This window comes from Felis catus, chromosome E1 (assembly GCF_018350175.1).
Source record: "Felis catus isolate Fca126 chromosome E1, F.catus_Fca126_mat1.0, whole genome shotgun sequence".
Lineage (NCBI taxonomy): Eukaryota > Metazoa > Chordata > Mammalia > Carnivora > Felidae > Felis > Felis catus.
Window position 1 is genome coordinate 60,562,862 of NC_058381.1, and position 19,349 is coordinate 60,582,210.

The 19,349-nt window shown below is 60.1% G+C and overlaps 1 protein-coding gene across 1 annotated transcript; it reads left to right on the forward strand.

Moving 5' to 3' along the window:
- Positions 1–835: 835 nt before the first annotated feature.
- On the forward strand, positions 836–8,435 carry SLC25A10 (solute carrier family 25 member 10). Its single transcript, XM_023244311.2, has 11 exons — positions 836–1,086; positions 3,563–3,682; positions 4,277–4,391; positions 4,487–4,535; positions 4,754–4,795; positions 5,500–5,543; positions 5,703–5,773; positions 5,895–5,987; positions 6,327–6,404; positions 7,149–7,205; positions 7,312–8,435. The coding sequence occupies exons 1-11, from the start codon at positions 994–996 to the stop codon at positions 7,411–7,413; spliced, it is 864 nt and encodes a 287-aa protein (XP_023100079.1). The 5' UTR covers positions 836–993; the 3' UTR covers positions 7,414–8,435.
- The last annotated feature ends 10,914 nt before the right edge of the window (positions 8,436–19,349 follow it).

Below are 19,349 nucleotides of genomic sequence, written 5' to 3' on the forward strand. Positions count from 1 at the left end.
GTGGCCCCAGGGATTCCAATTTCCATCTTGCCCAGCAGGTGTGTCTTTGTCCAGCACTTGCACCTGCTGTTTGCTGGATGGTGAGGTGAGAGTGGGAACGTGTGCACAGGTGTGTTTCTCATGGGGACAGGCAGCCGGCCTCCTGATTGCCACTTCCCAGGAGCCTGAACCCCCGTGGCTCAGAACTTTGTCCCCTTGTCCTCCTCCGGGATGGCTGCCTGGGGCTGTCTGGTCACAGCAGACCTGAGGCTGGCCTTGGCTGGGAGCTCCGGAGAGTGGATTGTCTTCTGCCCCTAGTTTTCATGTAATTCGCAGGTTGGCTCCAAGAAGGTTTTGTGCCACCTCTTTTGGGTGCACGTGTCCCAGGGCTGACCCCAGGGCCTGTGTGGCTGCCTTGGGACACAGGGTGCAAGGTCAGGGCCTCGGCTGGGGCGGGGTGTTTGCAGGAGGCCGGGCTCCGGGAGTGGCGGGTACTGGCCGAGCGCAGAGGCCACTCCTCAGCCGTGACCTTCGGAGACCTGCCCTAGGCGTGAGGGTGGCCCTGGGGGAGCTGGAGCAGGGCGGGGGAAGGACGCCCGGTCCTCGGGGAGAGTGGAGCAGCCCACTCAGCAAGCTCCCGGGGGTCCGCGCGGCCGCGCCCGTTCCCCTTCCCTCTCCCGCCGCCTGCTGCACACGGGGGGGCGGCTCGGAGGAGCCCTTTCCGCTGGCCAGCCGGAGCGCGGCCTCTTTAAGGCGCGGGGCCCGCCCCCCGGCTCGAGGCGGGGTCGCGGTGGCCCCGCCCCCAGAAGTGGTCCCGCCCCCAGGGCCGCGCGGGCGCATTGGCTGCGCGGCGCGCGGGTGGCGAACGGTGCTTTGAACTCGGAGCGGACGGCTACGCGGGCCGGGGTCCCGGACTGGGGTCGGGGTCCGATCGGGGCCTGGGCCTGAGCCGGGGTCTGGGCGGCGCGAACCGGGGCCGGCAGCCGGCGCTCCTGGGCGTCCGCGGCGCGAGCCATGGCGGCCGAGGCGCGCGTGTCGCGCTGGTACTTCGGGGGGCTGGCCTCGTGCGGGGCCGCCTGCTGCACGCACCCGCTGGACCTGCTCAAGGTGAGGTTGGCGCGGGCCGGGCGGGGGCGGGCGACGAGCGCTACGGGCCGGGGCGGTGGGGATGGGGGTGGGGCGAGGGGGCCCGCCCAAGCTCTGGGCGCCGACCAGCCTGGCGCTGCACTGCCCGGGAGGGCCTCGGACTTGGGTCGGCCTTGGCGCCGGGCCTGAGGGGCATCGGTTCACCGCCCCCGCCGGGAGATCCTGCCCACTCCCGGATGGAGGCGCCCCGTTGTAGCTCACGGGCCGCGGTTCCCCCATACTACCTGTGTGACCTTGGGCTAGTCACTTGGCCTCTCTGAGCCAGTTTCCACCCCTCACTTTTGAGCACAGTTCTTCTGCCTGGTTGCAAGTTGAGGGGGTGGTTCTGTGAGGCGCACAGAAGTTGGCATCTAGAGACGAGCCAGGGCTCCAGCACACCCAGGGCCCAGGTGGCCTCCCTGCCTGGTGGGGACCCAGCACACAGTGAGGGAGTGCGGACTGCAGGTGGCTGCTTCCTCCTGGACCGGGTGGGCACCTGGAAGCCAGGGACCCTGCGCCCACGCAGGTCCTGCCCTGTGAGGGTGAGCAAGAAGTATTCATGCTCACTTTACTTCTTTTAGAAAATACGCTTATGGGGCAGTACAAGACAGAAGTTCTGTTGTCTCCCAGAGCCGGCGGGGGGTGTTTTCTGCCCCTTTCTCCCTACAAAGAACAAAGAAGAAAGGGCCAGTGATGCAAAGCATAGCCTGCCCAGGAGGCCCTGCCCCGGGGGAACCTGGACTGGGGTCACATGGACCCATGGGCAAGGGACAGCAGCCCAGCCACCTCCTTCCCTGCCCCCACCCAGAGCAGCCTGATCCCCACACTGACCCTCTGGGAGGGACTGGCACGGGGGCCCTGTTGACCCAAACCTCAGCCTCACTTGCAGCCCTGCCAGGCCCCCACGCTATCGTCCCCCTAAGGTATTTTCCTTCCAGCGACTTTTCTGCTGAATGGAGGAAATTGACTTCTCTAGTAAAAATGCACCCCCTCCCCAGTCAAGGCAGCATTAGCAGATGGGGAGGGGGGCTGAGAAGCTGGTGGCCCCTGGGCTTCTCCTGGGAGAGGCCTGCATGGCTCCTGGTAGTCCCCAGGGCCTTAGCGCTGCCAGAGGAGCAGGGCCAAGTCAAGGCTGCTCTGACCCCCAGAGAGAGGGGAGGCAAGGTCCCCTCCTTGTGTTTAGTTTTGCTTTCCCCATGTCCCCTCCCCCGTCCCCACCGTGGGGCCCTGGAGGGTTAGGCTCTCATCCAATGGTGAGTGGACACAGCTCCCAGGGGTCCTTGGAGCCCTCACGGGCAGCCTGCAGTCATTTGTACCTGTCCACAGGCCCCGTGCCTGCCCCCCAGGTGCTGTTTTGCCACAGAATCCTGCAGGGGGAGGAGGTCGAGAGAGGCAGACAGCCACAGGACCGGGGCCACTGTTTGGCCTCTGCTGGGGAGCAGCAGGCAGTGTGGACAGCCACGGAGGCCAGCCTCAAGGGGAGGCCCTGGCTGAGGCTGTTGCCTCTTGGCCCTGTAGTCACTGGAAAAATTATTTTATAGCTCGTTGATCTCTCCCTTTGCCCCTGTGCCCTGGCTCAGTCCTCAAGGCTGCTTCTCGCCTGGACGAGGGCTGCTTCCTGCATGGCCACCTTGTCCCCAGGCCCAGTGCCCTCTGTCCTATCCAGCTCGGCTGATGTGGCTGTGCTGAGCACGAAGCCCTCTCCACCCCAACCCACCTTTGCCCCACCACCAGAGCCCCTGGGCAGCGACAGAGTGGGAAGGGAAGGGTCCGTCCACTGAGCTACTTAGTGCTCACAGCACACCGAGGAAACTGAAGCAGGAGGGTCGGTAACCTGCCCAGCAGGCCCAGCCAGAACATCACTGAGGCTGGACAGACTCCAGGGTGGCCGTGCCCTGGCCCTCCCAGAAGTGTCTCCCCTTCTCCCCCGCTGAACTCCCACCACCTCTTCCCAGCCCACCGGGACTGTCTCTGAGTCCCCATGACTCTTGGTCCCTCTTGAGAAGGGGCATAGCTAAGAAACGGGGCCCTGCAGTCACCTGGTGGGTGTCTGCCTGGTGCCTCGGTGTCCTCATCTGTAAAGTGGGACTGCCAACCGCCATCCCAGTGGCAGGTGCCATGAGGACTCAGACACATATGTGGAGTATTTCTCACGGGCCTGGCGGGCTCGCGTGTCAGCTGGTATTGTCCCTTGTCGATGAAGAGTGTGGGATCGAGGCTGGGGCCAGGTGTGGGCGTGGCGTCCCATCTCTACACCCCAGCTGGATGCCCTTAGGACACCTCTCTGCCTCCTCGTGCCTCAGTTTCCCGCCTCTAAACTGGGGTGCTGGTAATAGTCGGCCCGTGGGGTCTTCATGAGGACGTAAAGTGGTAGATGGTGGGAAAGGGCTCAGAGCAGAGCCGACCTGGGTGGGCCCTGGGGCAGGGGCCCTGTTCTGAGCAGGTGTGACCCCGACAGGTACATCTGCAGACGCAGCAGGAGGTGAAGCTGCGCATGACGGGCATGGCGCTGCAGGTGGTGCGCTCCGACGGCGTCCTGGCGCTCTACAACGGCCTCAGCGCCTCCCTGTGCAGACAGGTGCCCCTGGGGGCCCCCCTCCCAGGACACCGGGTGGGCAGGACGCATGGCCGGGGCACTTCCGCCTCCCGGCCAGGGGCTTCCTTAGGTCCCGGCCCCAGAGCCCAGGCAGGTTGAAGGGAAGGCTGGCGCCCCCCCAGGCCTGGACTCAGACGCAGCCACGCCTCCTCGCCATGGGTGCCCCGTGGGCCCGGAAGTGACTTCTCCTCCTCTTCACGGTGGTTAGGACAAAGGAACCACGGGGCCCAGGGACGGCAACTCCCAGATGGCACAGGGTGCCGTGGGATCGGGTGTGCTCTGCCTCCTACGGGGCTCAAGACCCTCCTTTACAGGTGGGGAAGCTGAGCCCAGGGAGGGAAAGAGAGAGGAAAGGGCAGGACTCTGGACTCCGCCAGCCCCAGATTTGCACACTGTCTCAGCCACTTGCTGACCGTGTGGCTTCGAGAGAGTCCCTATATCCCCATGGCCCATTTGGTGATGACTGTGCACCGGCGGGGGCGGGGGCTGGAAGGGGGAGGCCCGACAGGTGTCAGACAGACATGCCCAGCAGGGTCCCTCCACCTGCGCCCTCTGAGCTGGGCCCCTTTTCCCCAGATGACTTACTCCCTGACTCGCTTTGCCATCTATGAGTCTGTGCGGGACCACGTGACCACGGGCAGCCAGGGACCCCTGCCTTTCTACAAGAAGGTGTTGCTGGGTTCCATCAGCGGTGAGCTGCCAACTGGGCTGGGCTGGGCGGGGGAGGGTGGGGGCACGTGGGCATCGCCAGTAGCCGCATGCTGGCTCCGGGGTCTGTCGCCCCAGGTTGCATCGGAGGCTTCGTGGGGACCCCTGCAGATATGGTCAACGTCAGGTCAGTGTGCACACCCACCCAGGTCGGGGTCTTTCCTGTCCCCTGACGGGACCGCGGTGTGTTCTGCTCGGAAAGAGCCGCTCACGCCTTGGGGTCCTGGGCGCTGGGGGGCAGGCTGGGGCGGGCCCAGCTGCTCACTGCCAGGGTGAGCCCTGGAGCCCGCTGACCTCCGTGCGGGGCGTGTGAGGCGCCCCCTGAGCCGGTGCCCCCCGTTCCAGGATGCAAAACGACGTGAAGCTGGAGCCCAGTCAGCGCCGAAAGTGAGTAGCAGGGCCGAGGTCAGCTCCTGGGGCTTCCTGGCGGCTGTGGGGGGCCAAGCAGGCGCCAGCGTGGACCCCAGTGGGCCGTGCTGCCTGTGGCGGCTGACGGCCCTGGGAAGCCCGCACGGGGCACGGCCGTCCTGGGTCAGAAGGCCTCCGGCTCTTTCTTTGGGGGAGAGTCTGGGATGGTGGCTGGGCTCCCAGGGCCCCCGAGGCCCGTGCTTGTCCTTGTTCACAGGGAGGATGGTTTAGAAGTTTGAGTCTGGGCCTTCAAACAGGTTTGGAAGCTGGGATTTTTTTTTTTTTTTTAACGGTAAAAATCTTATTTTCCATGAAGTTTAAGTTCTTGTTAACTCCAAAGCTGCCTACGGTTTGCCGTCCTAGCTAAGGTGCAGACACGGGCTGCAGTCAGCTGAGCAGTGAAATGGGGCTCCAGGCAAGCCCGTTGTCCTCTCTGTGGCCAGACCGCGAGCCAAGGGAACGGGGTGGAAGGAGGTCAGGCAGGCCCCCTCCTCACCCTCAGCAACAGCGGGCAGACAGGACCAGCCCCAGAGCAAGGGTTTTCTGGTGGTAGTTGGGAGATCTTCAGGCTCCTTTGTCCCCTGACTCCTGTGAGAGCTGCATGGCTCTCCCCAGGGAGGACCCTCCCTCGGGGGCTGGCGGTCAGGGAGAGCCTCACGGTGTCCATTCTGTGTCCCTGGCAGCTACGCCCATGCCTTGGATGGCTTGTACCGCGTGGCCCGAGAAGGTAAGAGGAGGGGGTCCAAGGAGGCCGAGGGTGTGGGGAGCGTCGTGCAGGACCTGGGGGGGCCTCACCTCCTTCCTCCGGCATGGGGGGCGTGTGCGGGACCTGGGCGGGCCCGAGGGATCGGGCTGGGCGGGGCGCCTCACCTCCTTTCTCTGGCAGAGGGTCTGAAGAAGCTGTTCTCTGGCGCGAGCATGGCGGCCAGTCGCGGGATGTTCGTCACCGTGGGCCAGGTGGGGCTTCTGCTGGCCCTGGGGTTCGGTCAGCCCAGGTGGTGTCACTGTGGGCCCCCATCCGCTTTCCCCAGAGCTGGGGGCCCTCCTCCAGGCCCTGATCGCCCCTGCACGCCCACAGCTGTCCTGCTACGATCAGGCCAAGCAGCTGGTCCTCAGCACCGGGTACCTGGCCGACAACATCTTTACTCACTTTGTCGCCAGCTTCATCGCGGTGAGTGCTGGGTTCGCGGAGGTGGTGGGGGTCCCTCACCAGCCTTGGGAGCTGAGGGTACCCAGGACGAGGCCCGAGCCCAGAAAGCAGGAGGCTTGGGGCGAGTCTGGGGGTGTCCCTCCGGGTTGTGTAAGTGGGCACCGAGGCCCTGGGGAGGGAGGAGCTCACGGATGCCCTGCTGCCGAAGCCAGGACAGTCCCTGGTTGGTTCCTGGTGTACCCTCGGGATGCATCCGGGGATCCGGGCCGGGGGCTGTGAGGGGAGAGGGAGGGTGCTTGCGCACTCTGCCTGGCAGGCCCGTTGGTGATAAGTGCCCCCACCTCACCCCACCCCACCCAGGGTGGATGTGCCACGGTCCTGTGTCAGCCCCTCGACGTCCTGAAGACCCGCCTGATGAACTCCAAGGGCGAGTACAAGGTGAATGGGGGCTGCAGGCACCACCCCCTCCCGAGTACAGACCCAGGGGCCCAGGGGGGCAGCGGGGAGGGAGGGAGTCCCCGTGCTGCCACTTGACGCTCCATGGCTGGAGGAGCCCCGTCCTGGCAGGTGGATGAGGCTCTTCCCTCTGTGACTGCGTCCCCTCAGTTGTCCTCCCCGGCTGGCCCCGGGGCAGCGGTCGGCACTGTGTGTTTTTAAAGATTTTATTTTATTTATTTTTTTTGAGTAGGTTCCATGCCCGACATGGGGGTTGATCTCACGACCCTGAGATCAAGAGTCGCAGGCTCTACCGATGGAGCCCGCCAGGCACCCCCCTGTATGTGTTTTTAAATCCGATTCCTCGATGCGTTCACAGAGGCAGCCGGTTCACTGTAGTCCATGAACTTTCGGGAAGTGCCCGGGGCAGACCCACAGCGCACGCCGCGGCTCCCCAGTCATTACGGTGCCCTGCTTCGTGCCTGCCCTGCCGCGTGAACAGTCCCCCACGCGCTGTGGGGGCCCGGCGGGTCGCCTGCCCTGGCTCTGGTTTTGCTGTGTCAGCAGACGGGGTGGCCATTCGCCCCCCCCCCCCTCCCCCGCACTCGCCTCCAGCTGTCGTTACCTTTGACCTCTCTGCACAGGGCTGCTGGCTGGTGCTGAGGGTGGGAGGGGGGTTGATTTGTGCCTTTCAAGCCAAAAGCAGCCTTTCTTTTATTGCTTTGCTTTGTTTTGTGTTTTCTGCAGGGTGTCTTTCACTGCGCTGTAGAGACAGCAAAGCTCGGGCCGCTGGCCTTTTACAAGGTTGGGCAGGGCTGAGGCGGCAGGGCTGGGGCGGCAGGGCTGGGGCGGCAGGGCTGGGGGTCCCTCTGGGGTCTTCTGACTCCCTGCTTCCCCTTTCCCCGCCCAGGGCCTCGTGCCTGCAGGCATCCGCCTCATGCCGCACACCGTGCTCACGTTTGTCTTCCTGGAACAGCTTCGCAAACACTTTGGCCTCAAAGTGCTCTCCTGACGGGGCCAAGGAGTGGGCTGAGCCAGCGCCAGCCCCCAGCGCCAGGCTCTTCCGGGGTCTGGGAGGGCCGTGGGCGAGCGCTGCCCTGAGCCCAGCATCTGCCCCGGCGCGCCCGGCCTCCCTGGCCCCTGGCCCCAGACCCCACCCTGTCCTTTCCCAGCAGGCTCATTCCAGTGACCTTCGCCCCCTCCATCTCCTACCTGCCCGCCCCAGCCTGTCCCCTGCACACTGCTGACTCACCCAGAGGGGAGGTATCCAGGCCCCGGGTCCGGTTTTCTCTTCCTCCCTGGGTAGCTGGTTAACACTGGAGGTGGGAGAGCTGGGCTGGGGCTTCTAGGGTCTGGGGTCCCCTGCCCCTTCTCCTTTGGCCCCTGAGGGTTCTTCATTTCATCGAGCAGCCGCCTGGGGCCCTCAACACCATCTTCCAGCAGCTTCCGTGGAGGACCTGGGTGGCAGAGCAGTGGGGCGCAGACCCCCTGCAGTGCTTTACCAAATTGTGTGTGTGCACATGGCACTTTTATCCGTGGAGAGGGACCACCGCTTTTCCGAAGTTCTCGAAGGCGGCCACACTCTGGCCGCTCCAGGCCAGTGGGCAGATGGCACCGTGCAGAAACCACGTGCCCAGGAGGGAGGTGACCACATGGCCCGCGGGCGCCAGGTCCAGCCAGCCCCCGGTTGCTTTCACAAGTAGTTTCGCCAGAACCTCAGAGCCAGGAGGTCCTGCTGCCTTCAGGGAGCGTGCGGTGTCGTGCACGGGGTCCGCGCCTCCCCCTGCTCCCTGCACAGCACCCTCTGCGCAGTGTCCCTCAGGGGCCCTCTCTGTGTGGACGGCAGCTGTCCTCAAGGCCCCCCGCAGCCGAGACCCAGATGTCAGCACCTGGGTTCTGTCCAAGCAGCCTGTCCTCCCGCAAGTGGGCCGGGGCCACGTCCATCTGCCTCCCCAGGACCCCCGGGTACTGCACCCCCACCCCAGCAAGGGGTGTTCCGCAGGGACACTAATAAAGGACCGTGAAGTGCTCTGAGTCTGGCCTCCAGGGCAACAGACCCACTCTGCATCCTCCAAGGAGGGCTCTCCAGTGTCCGGGGCGGTGGGGGAGGCGGGGGCAAGGCTGAGGGCCCAGAGTGGGAAAGAAGCCCCTGGATACATTGGGGCAGCCTGCGGGCAAAGGAATTGGGGGACACTGGGCTGACAGCAGCCCAAAACCGGGGAAGGAGAGAGGAAGGGTGTGCAGGTTGGAGGTCTGGTCAGCATTGAGTTTCCAGATCCAAGTTACCATGGACCCCCAGGGTTTCCCCTTTTCAGCAGGCACCTGAGCGCCATGGTTTGAGGGTCCCCTGTTGGGCCGGCCGGCTGCCCTGGGAGCCCTCCCTTTGGCTGTGGGAGGAGCCCCTGGAGTCGGAGTCCTGGGCTCTTGGGCACTGCCCGGTTGTCTGGCAAGCCCAGAAAGGGGCTGGGGAGACCCTGGCTCTCGAAGACTTCAGACCTTCGGGCAGACGGGCTGGGGCAGGAGCTGGTGTGAGTACCACCTGAGGCCTTGAAGTGTTCCAGGACCTGTGGGCGCCGCCCCGGGGGCCACCTGCTCACCAGAGACTGACAGGTGGTCTGCTGGCAGCTCGTCCAGACATGAGGACCTCCGACACCGTCCTGGAGCATTTCAAGTGTATAAAAAAATTAGTGGTGAGGGTCGCCCAGCTCTGCAAATGTACTAAAACCCGCTGTATCCTGATAAAGCTGTTCCTGCAAAATCAAGCCTGTCCACCCCAGCTACAGGGTAAGCACCCACTGGGCTGTCCGTGACCTTCACGCCCCACAGCCCCGTCCCCACCCACTGCATTATTTGGAAGCAAATCCCAGACTTTGAATCATCTGCAGACAGATACTTCGCACCTGTACCTGTACGTTAGTCTTTCAGAGCATGTGATCGCTGCGGTGGTAATCCACCCAAGATAGAAACTAACGGTCAGTCTTCACTACCCTCGGGTTTCCCGGCTGCCCTGTGCTGGCTGTGTGCAGAGCGGGGTCCCCTCCCTGCCGTTTCTCTGCAGCTCGTCCAGTGGGCTCTTTCCTAAATCCAGCAAGCGATCTGGATCCAGGCCCACTCCTGGGCGAGAGAACTTGGTGTGGGGCGTGGTTCCTGCCACATCCTTGCCAGGGGTCTCCGGGTCTGGCCACGTTTGGGGGTCAGCACAGAGCAGCCGTGTGCCCTGACATGCACAGAGGAAGCGGGCCGGCCCGGCTTGCTGTGTTCGAGGTGCGCTCTGGCCCTGCCCGGCTGTGCGGTGGCCTGGGGTTCACACAGGGTTCCCCAGCCCAGGCCACAGCCCCCCCATGGAGGGGACTAGAACCCACAGCCCAAACAGGAAATCAGGACAGGCAGGGGTGAGTGAATGAGCCGTAGGAAGGCTGCTGCTTCTCGGACCCCGGCAGCAAGTTTGGGCCACTTGAGGGGCAAGTTCTCGCCTCGAAGCCCGCTTGGGCTCACCACAGGATGGTCTGCCCTACGTGAAGCTGGCATTTCACCAGCTGCCTCCCAGGACCAGGGGGAGGAAGTGCCCTGACTGGTTTGGTAGGGACAGGACAGGCCTGGCAGGGACGTGGCAGGACGCGGAGGAGGGAGGGATACTACCTTTCCTGGAGCAGAGATGTCCACCCGCCCACCCCGTGGCTTCCCAGGGCGGAGCTTGGGGCGGAAGGGCGGCTGGAAGGCCTGGGCCCCTCGATCTCTGTGCGGCCTCAGAACCCAGGCTCCACCTGCGGTCTGGCCCCAAGCCGATTAATTTCACACTCGGGCCTGAGGGCATGTCAGCATTTCCAGGGTCTGCCTCAGCCCTTTTTTTTAAAGAAACACATTATAATTTACAAAAAGTTACGTGACGGGCATTATCAATTTCCAACAAGGGCGCCGAGACCAGTCCCGGGGAGAGGGCAGTCTGTCCACGAGCATCGCGGGGCAGCTGGGCGTCCGCGTGCTGAGGCGTGCGGCCGGACCCTCCCCTCGCACGTCCACAGTCTCACCGGCAGTGGGTCTTCCACCCCCGTGTCAGAGCTGACACGGTGACCCTGGCGGGAACCAGCAGGGGCCACGCACCCAGAGCTCGCTCTGGCAGGGGCCAAGAAGCGTGTGTCCACACAGACACTTGTGCACAGACGGTCACGGCCGCCTGTGGTGTAAAACCAACCGAACGTCCACCACCTGGCCGGGGGACCACGTGTGTGTTCGCCTAACGCAGTATTCTTTGGCCATAAAAGAACGAAGTCCAGACGGCCGGGAGAATCCAGCGTGTGCTGTGGGGACACCGGAGGACCCCAGCCCCGGCTGCAGGGCCCGTCTCTCCGTCTGCACCCCGAGGCCGCCCCCCTCCCCCGCCCCTAGCGCAGCACCCGCAGCACCCGGGGCGGTGGAGGTCAGGTCACCCTGGACTTTCCCCCATTGCAATAAGGGGAAGTTACCGAGTGATTACTGAGTCAAGCCTCCTGCTTTGGGCCGTGGTTGTCCTTGCCAGTGGACGCTGTCTCAGGAGTGAGGACAGCCAGGCGCAGGTCCACAGCCGCGCACAGAAACGGGGGAAGGTTAGCGCGGCTCCAGCACCAGGACCGCACGCAGAGAGAGGCATCCTGTAGTTTCCCAACTAAAAACTGGGTTTGAAAAAAGAAAGGGGCACCTGGGTATCTCAGTGGGTGGAGCCTGCGACTCTTGATCTCCAGGTTGTGGGTTCGAGCCCCACGTTGGGTGTAGAGACAGCTTAGAAATAAAATGCTAGGGGTGCCTGGGTGGCTCCGTTGGTTAAGCATCTGATTTTGGCTCAGGTCATGACCTCAGGGTTTGTGAGTTCAAGCCCCACGTTGGGCTGTCTGCCGTCAGCACAGAACCCGCTTCAGATCCTCTGTCCCCCTCTCTGCCCCTTCCCTGCCTGTGCTCTTTCAAAAATAAACATTAATAAGCAAGTAAGTAAAATGCCAGAAAGAAAAAAAAAAAAAAAACACTTCAAGCAATACACAAAACTACAAAGGGAGCCAAACAGGTCGAAATGTCCCTCCCACCCGCACATTCCCCAGTAGTAGTGTTGGTAACACAGAAACGGGACCATCTGTCGTAATGGGACCGTAACATATGGGAGCGTTTATAATGCTATATGGAAACATTAAATAAGACATCCATTTCATATCTTGCTTAGAAGGGAGATAATTATATTTAACTTTGAAAAGAGAATTTCCTTTCCAAGATTTTACTTTTAAGTAACGTCTACGGCCGACGTGGGGCTCAAACCCACAACCCCGAGATTGAGAGTCACACGCTCTGCTGGCTGAGCCAGCCGGGTGCTCACAGGAATAAGTGATGGACTAGGGACCCGGTGAGCGGCCACACTGAAGTCGGGGACGCGAGGGGGCGTTGGGGGCACGGCCTTGTGACGAACACACTGCCCTCCCCGCCCAGTCCCTCCAGGAACTTTGGATCCCTGCGTGAGGCTGGTGGGCGTTTGGGGCAGTTGGGGACAAGGGCGGAGCCCTGAAACCAGCCCAAAGGAGTGTAGAGGGCAGGCTGGCGGGCAGGGAGAGCCTTCTCCGCGACCCCGCCACCCTGGGCCACCAGCCTCTTCCCGCTCTGCTCCCCCGACCCATTAGTTCCTCTGTCCGTTTAGGGGTTTTAAGGGACCTTGCACCTCGACACAAACTCCACATCGGGAAGGCTCTTCTTGGGACGGTACACACACCTCCCTCCGACCAGACCCTCCCCGGAAACACCCCGCCCGCCTGACCTGGGTACTTTCCCCGCTTCGCTGGGCTGTGACAGAGCAGGGGACAGACAGACACGCCACGGGGAATCTCCACTGCTCAGGAAACGTTCCACGAGATGCTAGTTCCCAAAAAATGATGGAAAACAGGGCAAAGTGGAGTCATGTGCCTTTTCTCCTCCCGGCCCTTCCCCTCCTCTCCCCTCCCCTCCCCTCCCCATTCTGTCTTCCTCCCTCCTCCTCCCCTTCTCTTCCCCTTCCCCTCCTCCTCCTCCTCCCCCCTCTCCCTCCCTTTGTCTCCTCTCTTTACCCTCCCTTCCTCCCCCTCCCTGCTCCCCCTCCCCCTCCCCTTCCTTTCCCCTTCTCCCCTTCTCTTCCCCTCCCTTCCCCCCTCTCCCCCTCCCCTCTCTTATTTCTCCTCCCCTCTCCCCCCTCCCTTCCCCATTCCTAGTCCCCTCTTCTGCCTCCCCTCCTTCCCTCCCCCTCCTCTTTCTCCTCTCCCTCCCCTTCCTCCCCACCCCTTCCCTTTGTCCCCTCTCTCCCCTCACTTCCTCCCCCTCCTCCCCTCCCCTTTCCCTCTCTCTCTCTCCCTCACCTCCCCTTCCCTTCCTCCTCCTCCCTTTCTCCCCCTCCCCTTCTTCCCCTGCTCCCCAGGCCACCCAACCACCTGACACCCAGTGGTCAACCTGTCCTCTGAGACCAGTGGCTGTCCTGCTGGTGCATAAGCCAGAGGGGTCTGTCCCTGGGCTCAGGCCCACACTCTGCGACCAGCAGGACCCCTTCTGAGGGTTGGGCACAGGCGACCCTGGAACTTGCCCCTCCTGTAGTGTGTGTTCTCCAGCACGGAAGCTTGCCTCTGTCCTGCCCTTGAAGGTGCCCCTGGCTCCCCGGCAGCCCCGTCTGGACCCTGCCCTGTGGGTCTCCAGGACCCTCACCCTCTGCCCCCTGGGACCTGGACCCAGGGGGACAATCGGCGGGAGGCGCCCCCAGGCCTCTGAAGATCCAGCTCTGCCTCCTACCCTGTGATCCCCAGGAAGATTCCTGCTGGCCAGGGTTTCACTGCTGGGGAGCCTCCAAGGAAGGCCGGGGTGGGGGTGGAAGTCTCGGGGTCTTTCAGCCTGAACGCTACCCTTTGCCTTGTGAGCCAACCACAGCCCCTGGACACCTTCCGCCCCTTTGTAAAGGCTGATCCCTTCCTTACCCTCCTTCTACTTCCGACTCCGGGCCTGCATGGTTCTTCAACCCTGAATTTCAGTGACAACCACAGTGGGTCTCAAGGTCTGTCTGTGGCAGTGTTCTCCTGGAACCAGTGCACCTTGGATCTGTGCATGAGTCCCTCCCGGGTTCGGACCTCGGCTTCCGTTGCGCCTTCTAGAACATTTCCTGCCTCAGGTAAAGGGCTTCCCTCCAGAAACACCTTCCCCTGGGGAGTCTTTGTGCTGCGCACCCGTTACTTTTCCCAGGTTGCTTGTACCTGCGTCCCTTCTGTGTCCCCAGGGGCCACGCTGGGCTGTCCCCGCTGTGAGCTGTCCCCAGGCTGCCCCTGGCTGGCTCTGTCCTGCTCCTTGACAGCAGGTGGTTAATTTGAGCGGTTCTCCCCCATTCTCCCAATGCCCTTTGCTCCTTCCTCGGTTCCTTTCCCCAGATCGGGCATTTGGTCTGTCCCTGCAGGCTGCCCACTGGCTTTCGTGGGCTCTCTGTCCTCTCCCTCCCTCCCTCCCTGCTCTCCCTCTCCCTGTACGCCCCTCCCCTCGCACCCCACTCCACCCCTTCGCTGGGCACTGCCCATCTCTGCACCCCCTGCTCCGATGTAGTTCGGTTCCCCTGAGGTCCTCTGGGGTTTCGGGGACACGGCTGCCCATGCACAGTGCCCGCTGCCCCACCCCCAGCCTGGGGCACCCTCGAGGCCCAGAGCAGGGAGGGAGCTGCCTCCCCAGTGGACCTGCCATCCAGCCCGGCTCTGCCCAAAACTCGGCATCTGGCTCCCGGGAGAGGGGGTGCTGTTTGTTCCCTGACCCCAGTCCCAGGGTCACGCCCCAGGGTGCTTTGCTGCCGGGCCCCTCCGGCCTCCACAGAGGACAGCTGGACATCAACTGCCTGGGAGCAGAGGCCTCCCCGCCTCTCCACACACGGCACTGCCGGCCAAGGCCAAGGTGCTACAGCCCAAGGTGTTACCTGGGCCCCGAGCGACAGTCATCACCGTGGCTCCCACTAAGGGGCCTCCTCGGGCCGGGGGACCCTGGGCCTGTTGACCCGAGTGCCCACAAGTGGCTCCCCATGTGTCTCACAGCCCGGCCACAGCGTTCCAGGAAGGACCTTCCCCAAAGCGGGTGTTCCAGGAGACCACGTGAAGTTCTTTTTTAAGTTCATTTATATATTCTTTATAAAAGTGCTATATCTTTCCTCGTGTCCTCGCCTCCAAGATGACCAATAAAAGAAGGAATACTGGTCGTGCCAAAAAGGGTCGGGGCCGCGAGCAGCCTGCACCATTGCCTGCCAAGGCCAAGGCCAAGGCCAAGAAGAAGTTCCTTATTCGGGGTGCCTGGGGGCTCCCTTGGATGAACATCCGACTTCGGCTCAGGTCTTGGTGTCCTAGTTCATGAGTTGGAGCCCCACGTTGGGCTGTCCTGTGCGTCTGGGGCGCGTTTTCCTAAGGACAACCGAGATGCAGCCCTTTCCTGTGCGTGGGCTCACCTGCCGCCGTACCCCTCCCCCTCCCTCCCCCCTCCCTCCCCTCCCCTTCCTCCCTCCCTCCTTCCTTCCTCCCTTCCTTCCCTCCTTTTTTGATCCTTTTTACTTTTTATTTTGTTATTTTTTATTATACAGAGAGAAAGTGTGCAGGGGAGAGGGGCAGAGGGAGAGAGAGAGAGAGAAAGAGAGAGGCTCTTAAGCATGCTTAAGCTCAGTGTGGAGCCTGACACGGGGCTCGACCCTGCAACCACGACCTGGGCCAAGATCAAGAGTAAGGTGGTCTCAACTGACTGAGCCACCCAGGTGCCCCTCTGTACATCTTCTTTAGTAAGGGGTCTGTTCAAATGCTTTGACCGTTTTTTATAATTGAATTGTTTTCTTATTATTGGGTTTTTAAGACATAACCCCAGCAAACTATTTATTTTGGTTTATATATTTATTTCCGTTTTCCTCGTAGCTAAAAGTTGGATTTCTTAGTAGATACAGGCCTACCTATTCGGGTCACCTACTTCTTTGGTGAGCTTTGTACTTTACGCTGTTCAAGGAACTTGTTGAAGGTATTGGCCTGGAACTGTCCGTAATGTTCCTTTAGCGCCCTCTTAATCAGTCCATTGATTACTAATTACTCACATTTTCTAAGTTATGCACTTATGGCTGCAGACTGTTTTCTCTGAGACCCGCTTTGGCTCCCAGGTCTCTGATCAATAGTGTCCTCCCAGGCCCGAGATCAAGAGCCTCTTGCCTCCCACCCACCCCCCGCCCCCACTGAGCCAGCCAGGTGCTCCAGGCACTTAAAATTTGTTTCCTCTTTTGCTCAAGAGTTCTCTCAAAGGGTTATTTTGAAAAATAGACAAATTCATCATTGTGATTGGACACTCGACCAATCACACTGACCCCTCTCGCAGGTGATAAAAAAAAAAAACTGGATAGAAAATCACAGGGGAGGGCCCCTGGCTGGCTCATTCAGTTCAGCGCCTGACTTCGGCTCAGGTCATGATCTCACAGTCCGTGAGTTCGAGCCCCGTATTGGGCTCTGTGCTGGCAGCTCAGAGCCTGGAGCCTGCTTCAGATTCTGTGTCTCCCTCTCTCTGTGGCCCTCCCCCACTTTCACTCTGTCTCTCTCTCTTTCAAAAATAAATAAACATTTAAAAGATTATTTAAAAAATACTAGGAATAAGAGGAATGATCTCAACATGATACAGAACGTCTCCAAAAAGCCTACGGCTAACATGACACTTAATGCTGGGGGGCAGCGTGCTTCCCCGAGGTCAGAGCGGGCCCTGCGCTCAGGACAGGACTCGAGGACAGAAAACAAAAGGCATACAGAGAAGGGAAGAAATAAAACTATCTCCGTTGACGCAAGAATCTACAAAAGGAAAAAAAAAACATTCTCCTAGAACTAAATTTTTTGTTTATAAAAAGGGAGGCTCTTTGAAAGAATAACATGTGCTTATAAACTAAAACACAGGAGTTCCTGGGTGGCTCAGTCGGTTGAGTGACTCTTGATTTCGGCTCGGGTCATGGTCCCAGGGTCGTGGGACTGAGCCCTGCATCAGGCTCTGTGATGAGCGTGGAACCTGCTTGGGATTCCCTCTCTCTCCCACTGCCCCTCTCCCGCGCTTAGCACTCTGTCTTAAAAAGGAAAAAGATAAGGGGTCCCTGGGGGCTCAGTCGGTTAAGCGTCTGACTTGGCTCCGGTCATGATCTCACGGTTCGTGGGTTCGAGCCCCGCGTCGGGCACTGTGCTGACAGCTCGGAGCCTGGAGCCTGCTTGGGATTCTGTGTCTCCCCCTCTCTCTGCCCCTCCCCTGTTCACGCTTTGTATCTCCCTCAAAAATAAATAAACATTAAACAAACCTTTTAAACTAAAACACACACTCTTAATAATTTAGCCGCTGAAGGGGCGATCACAAGGGGAACCATGAAAAAAACTAAGAATGACCAACGATGAAAGCAAAACCCGTCAAACTCGTAGCTGCGGCTGCAGCTTGTCCACTGAAAGGGAAGCTTACGGCCTGAAATGCATCTGTTGCAGGATTGAAAGGACACCTAAGCATTCAGCTTCAGCAAGCATGGAAACAGCAGAGTAAAACCCAGAGAGAACAGAAGGAAGGAAATACTGAGATAAGAACAGAACCAGTAAAAGAGAAAGCGATCGACAGAAACACGCAACCGGCCCTTTGAAAAGACGAATGAAATCATCCAACGTCTGGATGTCCCACGAGGGGAGAACGAGCGAGGGTAGAAACCACCCGTGAAGGAGAACACCCTAAAGAAGTCTTAGAGATTAGAGTCCTAAGCAAATCCCCCCAAATGGCTCGCAGATTTGGAAGACACGATCGGACAGATAATGTTCCAGAAGAACGGAGACAGAATATACAACCGCACGGTGGTGACATATGCCAACACCACTCGGGCCCCAAACGGCCAGGACTTGGTCAATAACTGCCAGCTTCCCTAATTCCTGCCTCAACTGCCCACTCGGGCCCCAGCAGAGAGCCGGTGCGCCCCGCTCAGCCATCACAGACGTTGTGCCTCCCGGCTTCCCCGGGCCAACAGCCCCGTCCCCGCCGGGGAGCCCCCGAGCCCCCCGCTTTGCACCACGAGCTGTCCCTCTCCTCCGGCCTGAGTCCCTGCCCGAGTGCGAGTCGCGGGGGCCGCCTCCGTGCCGGATCGGGCTCTGGGAACTGAGCCCCGGCTGGGCGCCTTCATCGATACCCCGCACCTCACCCGAGTCCCAGAGCTGGCTGGCTCCACAGGTGAATTTTTGCCGCGTGTCCACGGACTGTGTCCGGATCAGAAAAATCCCTGTCCTACAGTGTTCGCAGAAGGCTAGCAGGCGCTCGGCCGCAAAACGAATATGAGTAGAGCCATCTAGGTCACAGCCGTGCTGCACAAAGCTTAGACTGGTAAGCAATGCAAGGAGCTTCACACAATTTAATACTCGCTTGTGATTTAAAAAAAAATCTCGGGGCGCCTGGGTGGCGCAGTCGGTTAAGCGTCCGACTTCAGCCAGGTCACGATCTCGCGGTCTGTGAGTTCGAGCCCCGCGTCAGGCTCTGGGCTGATGGCTCGGAGCCTGGAGCCTGTTTCCGATTCTGTGTCTCCCTCTCTGTCCGCCCCTCCCCTGTTTATGCTCTGTCTCTCTCTGTCCCAAAAATAAATAAAAACGTTGAAAAAAAAATAAATTAAAAAAAAAATCTCTTAGCAACTCAGGAGTAGAAAAACAATTTCTTGGTCCGCTAAAGGGCATCTCCTTAAAAATGTACAGCAAAATTAAAGCATACGTTTAGAAGGCGAGATAGACATTAGATTACCTAACAACCTTTTAAAATTACGCATGGCGGGCGCCTGGGTGGCTCAGCCCGTTAAGGGTCTGACTTCAGCTCAGGTCCTGATCCCTCGGTTCGTGAGTTCGAGCCCCGTGTCAGGCTAGGATTCTCTGTCCCCCTCTCGCGTTGCCCCGCCGCTGTTCGTGCTCTCTCTCTCTCTCAAAAAAATAAGTAAACATTAAAAAAAAAATAAAGTTATGCATGGCAAAAAGTTTCATAAACAAATATACCAAACACGCACACAAATAACGAATCAGAGACAGTATTTGCAAAGTTTGTAATAAAAAGTCCCTACTAATTGCTAATTAATTAGCAATTAATTGCTCTTGCAAATTACTCGGAAACCTGATAAAGGAATAGGCTAAGACCGTTAATCTTTTGTGGCTCATACACTCACATTAATTGGGAATCTTCTGATTACGTGGTACAGAAACAAGGTTCAAAATGACTCGTACAAAAGAAAATCATTGGCTTCCATGACTGGAGCCTGGGAGTTAGCCTTCAGGCATGGCTCGATCTGGGTGCCTCACTCATCCCTCGTCTCCTGCCTCAGTCCAGCTTTCCTCTACGTGGCTTCCTTCTCAAGCAGCCTCTCCTCAAATGGTGGCCACATTCCACCAGTTCAGATTCCCCGTGGGAGGGGGGCGCAGGAGGGGGGGCAGTAAACACCTGGATAGCGTCTCTTTATGCCGCCTGAGCCATTTGGCCCCCGGGCCAACCTCAACCTTAGCTGCCCTGGACAGGCTGAGCAGCCGAGTCTGAGGCTCCAGCCTCCCTTAGCCCAAGAGTGGGGAGAAGGTCCCCAAGGGAAAACCAACATGCTGTGAACAGACGCACAGGGAGGGACTGGAGAATGTTCTGCAGGCCAAAGAGAACTCTGTCCCATGCAGCCCCGTTTAGAAATTAAAAGAGCAATGGAATATCACTCAGCCGTCAAAAACAACGCAGTCTTGCCATTTGCAATGACGTGGATGGAGCTAGAGAGTGTAACACTGGGTGAAATAAGTCAGTCCGAGAAACACAGTTACCATATGATTTCACCCCTACGTGGAATTTAAGAAACAGAACAGATGAACACGGTGGGGGCTGGGGGGACAGAGAGGCAAACCAAGAAACAGACCGTTGACTAGACAGCAAACTGAGGGCTGATGGAGGGAGGTGGGGGATGGGCTAGATGGG

Bases quoted from the DNA above. Each gene is read 5' to 3' on its own strand.
- SLC25A10 (XM_023244311.2), top strand. From the start codon at position 994: ATGGCGGCCGAGGCGCGCGTGTCGCGCTGGTACTTCGGGGGGCTGGCC. The intron at 3,683-4,276 runs GTGCCCCTGGGG...CCTTTTCCCCAG, and splicing joins GCGCCTCCCTGTGCAGACAG to ATGACTTACTCCCTGACTCG. The intron at 6,405-7,148 runs GTGAATGGGGGC...TGTTTTCTGCAG, and splicing joins ACTCCAAGGGCGAGTACAAG to GGTGTCTTTCACTGCGCTGT.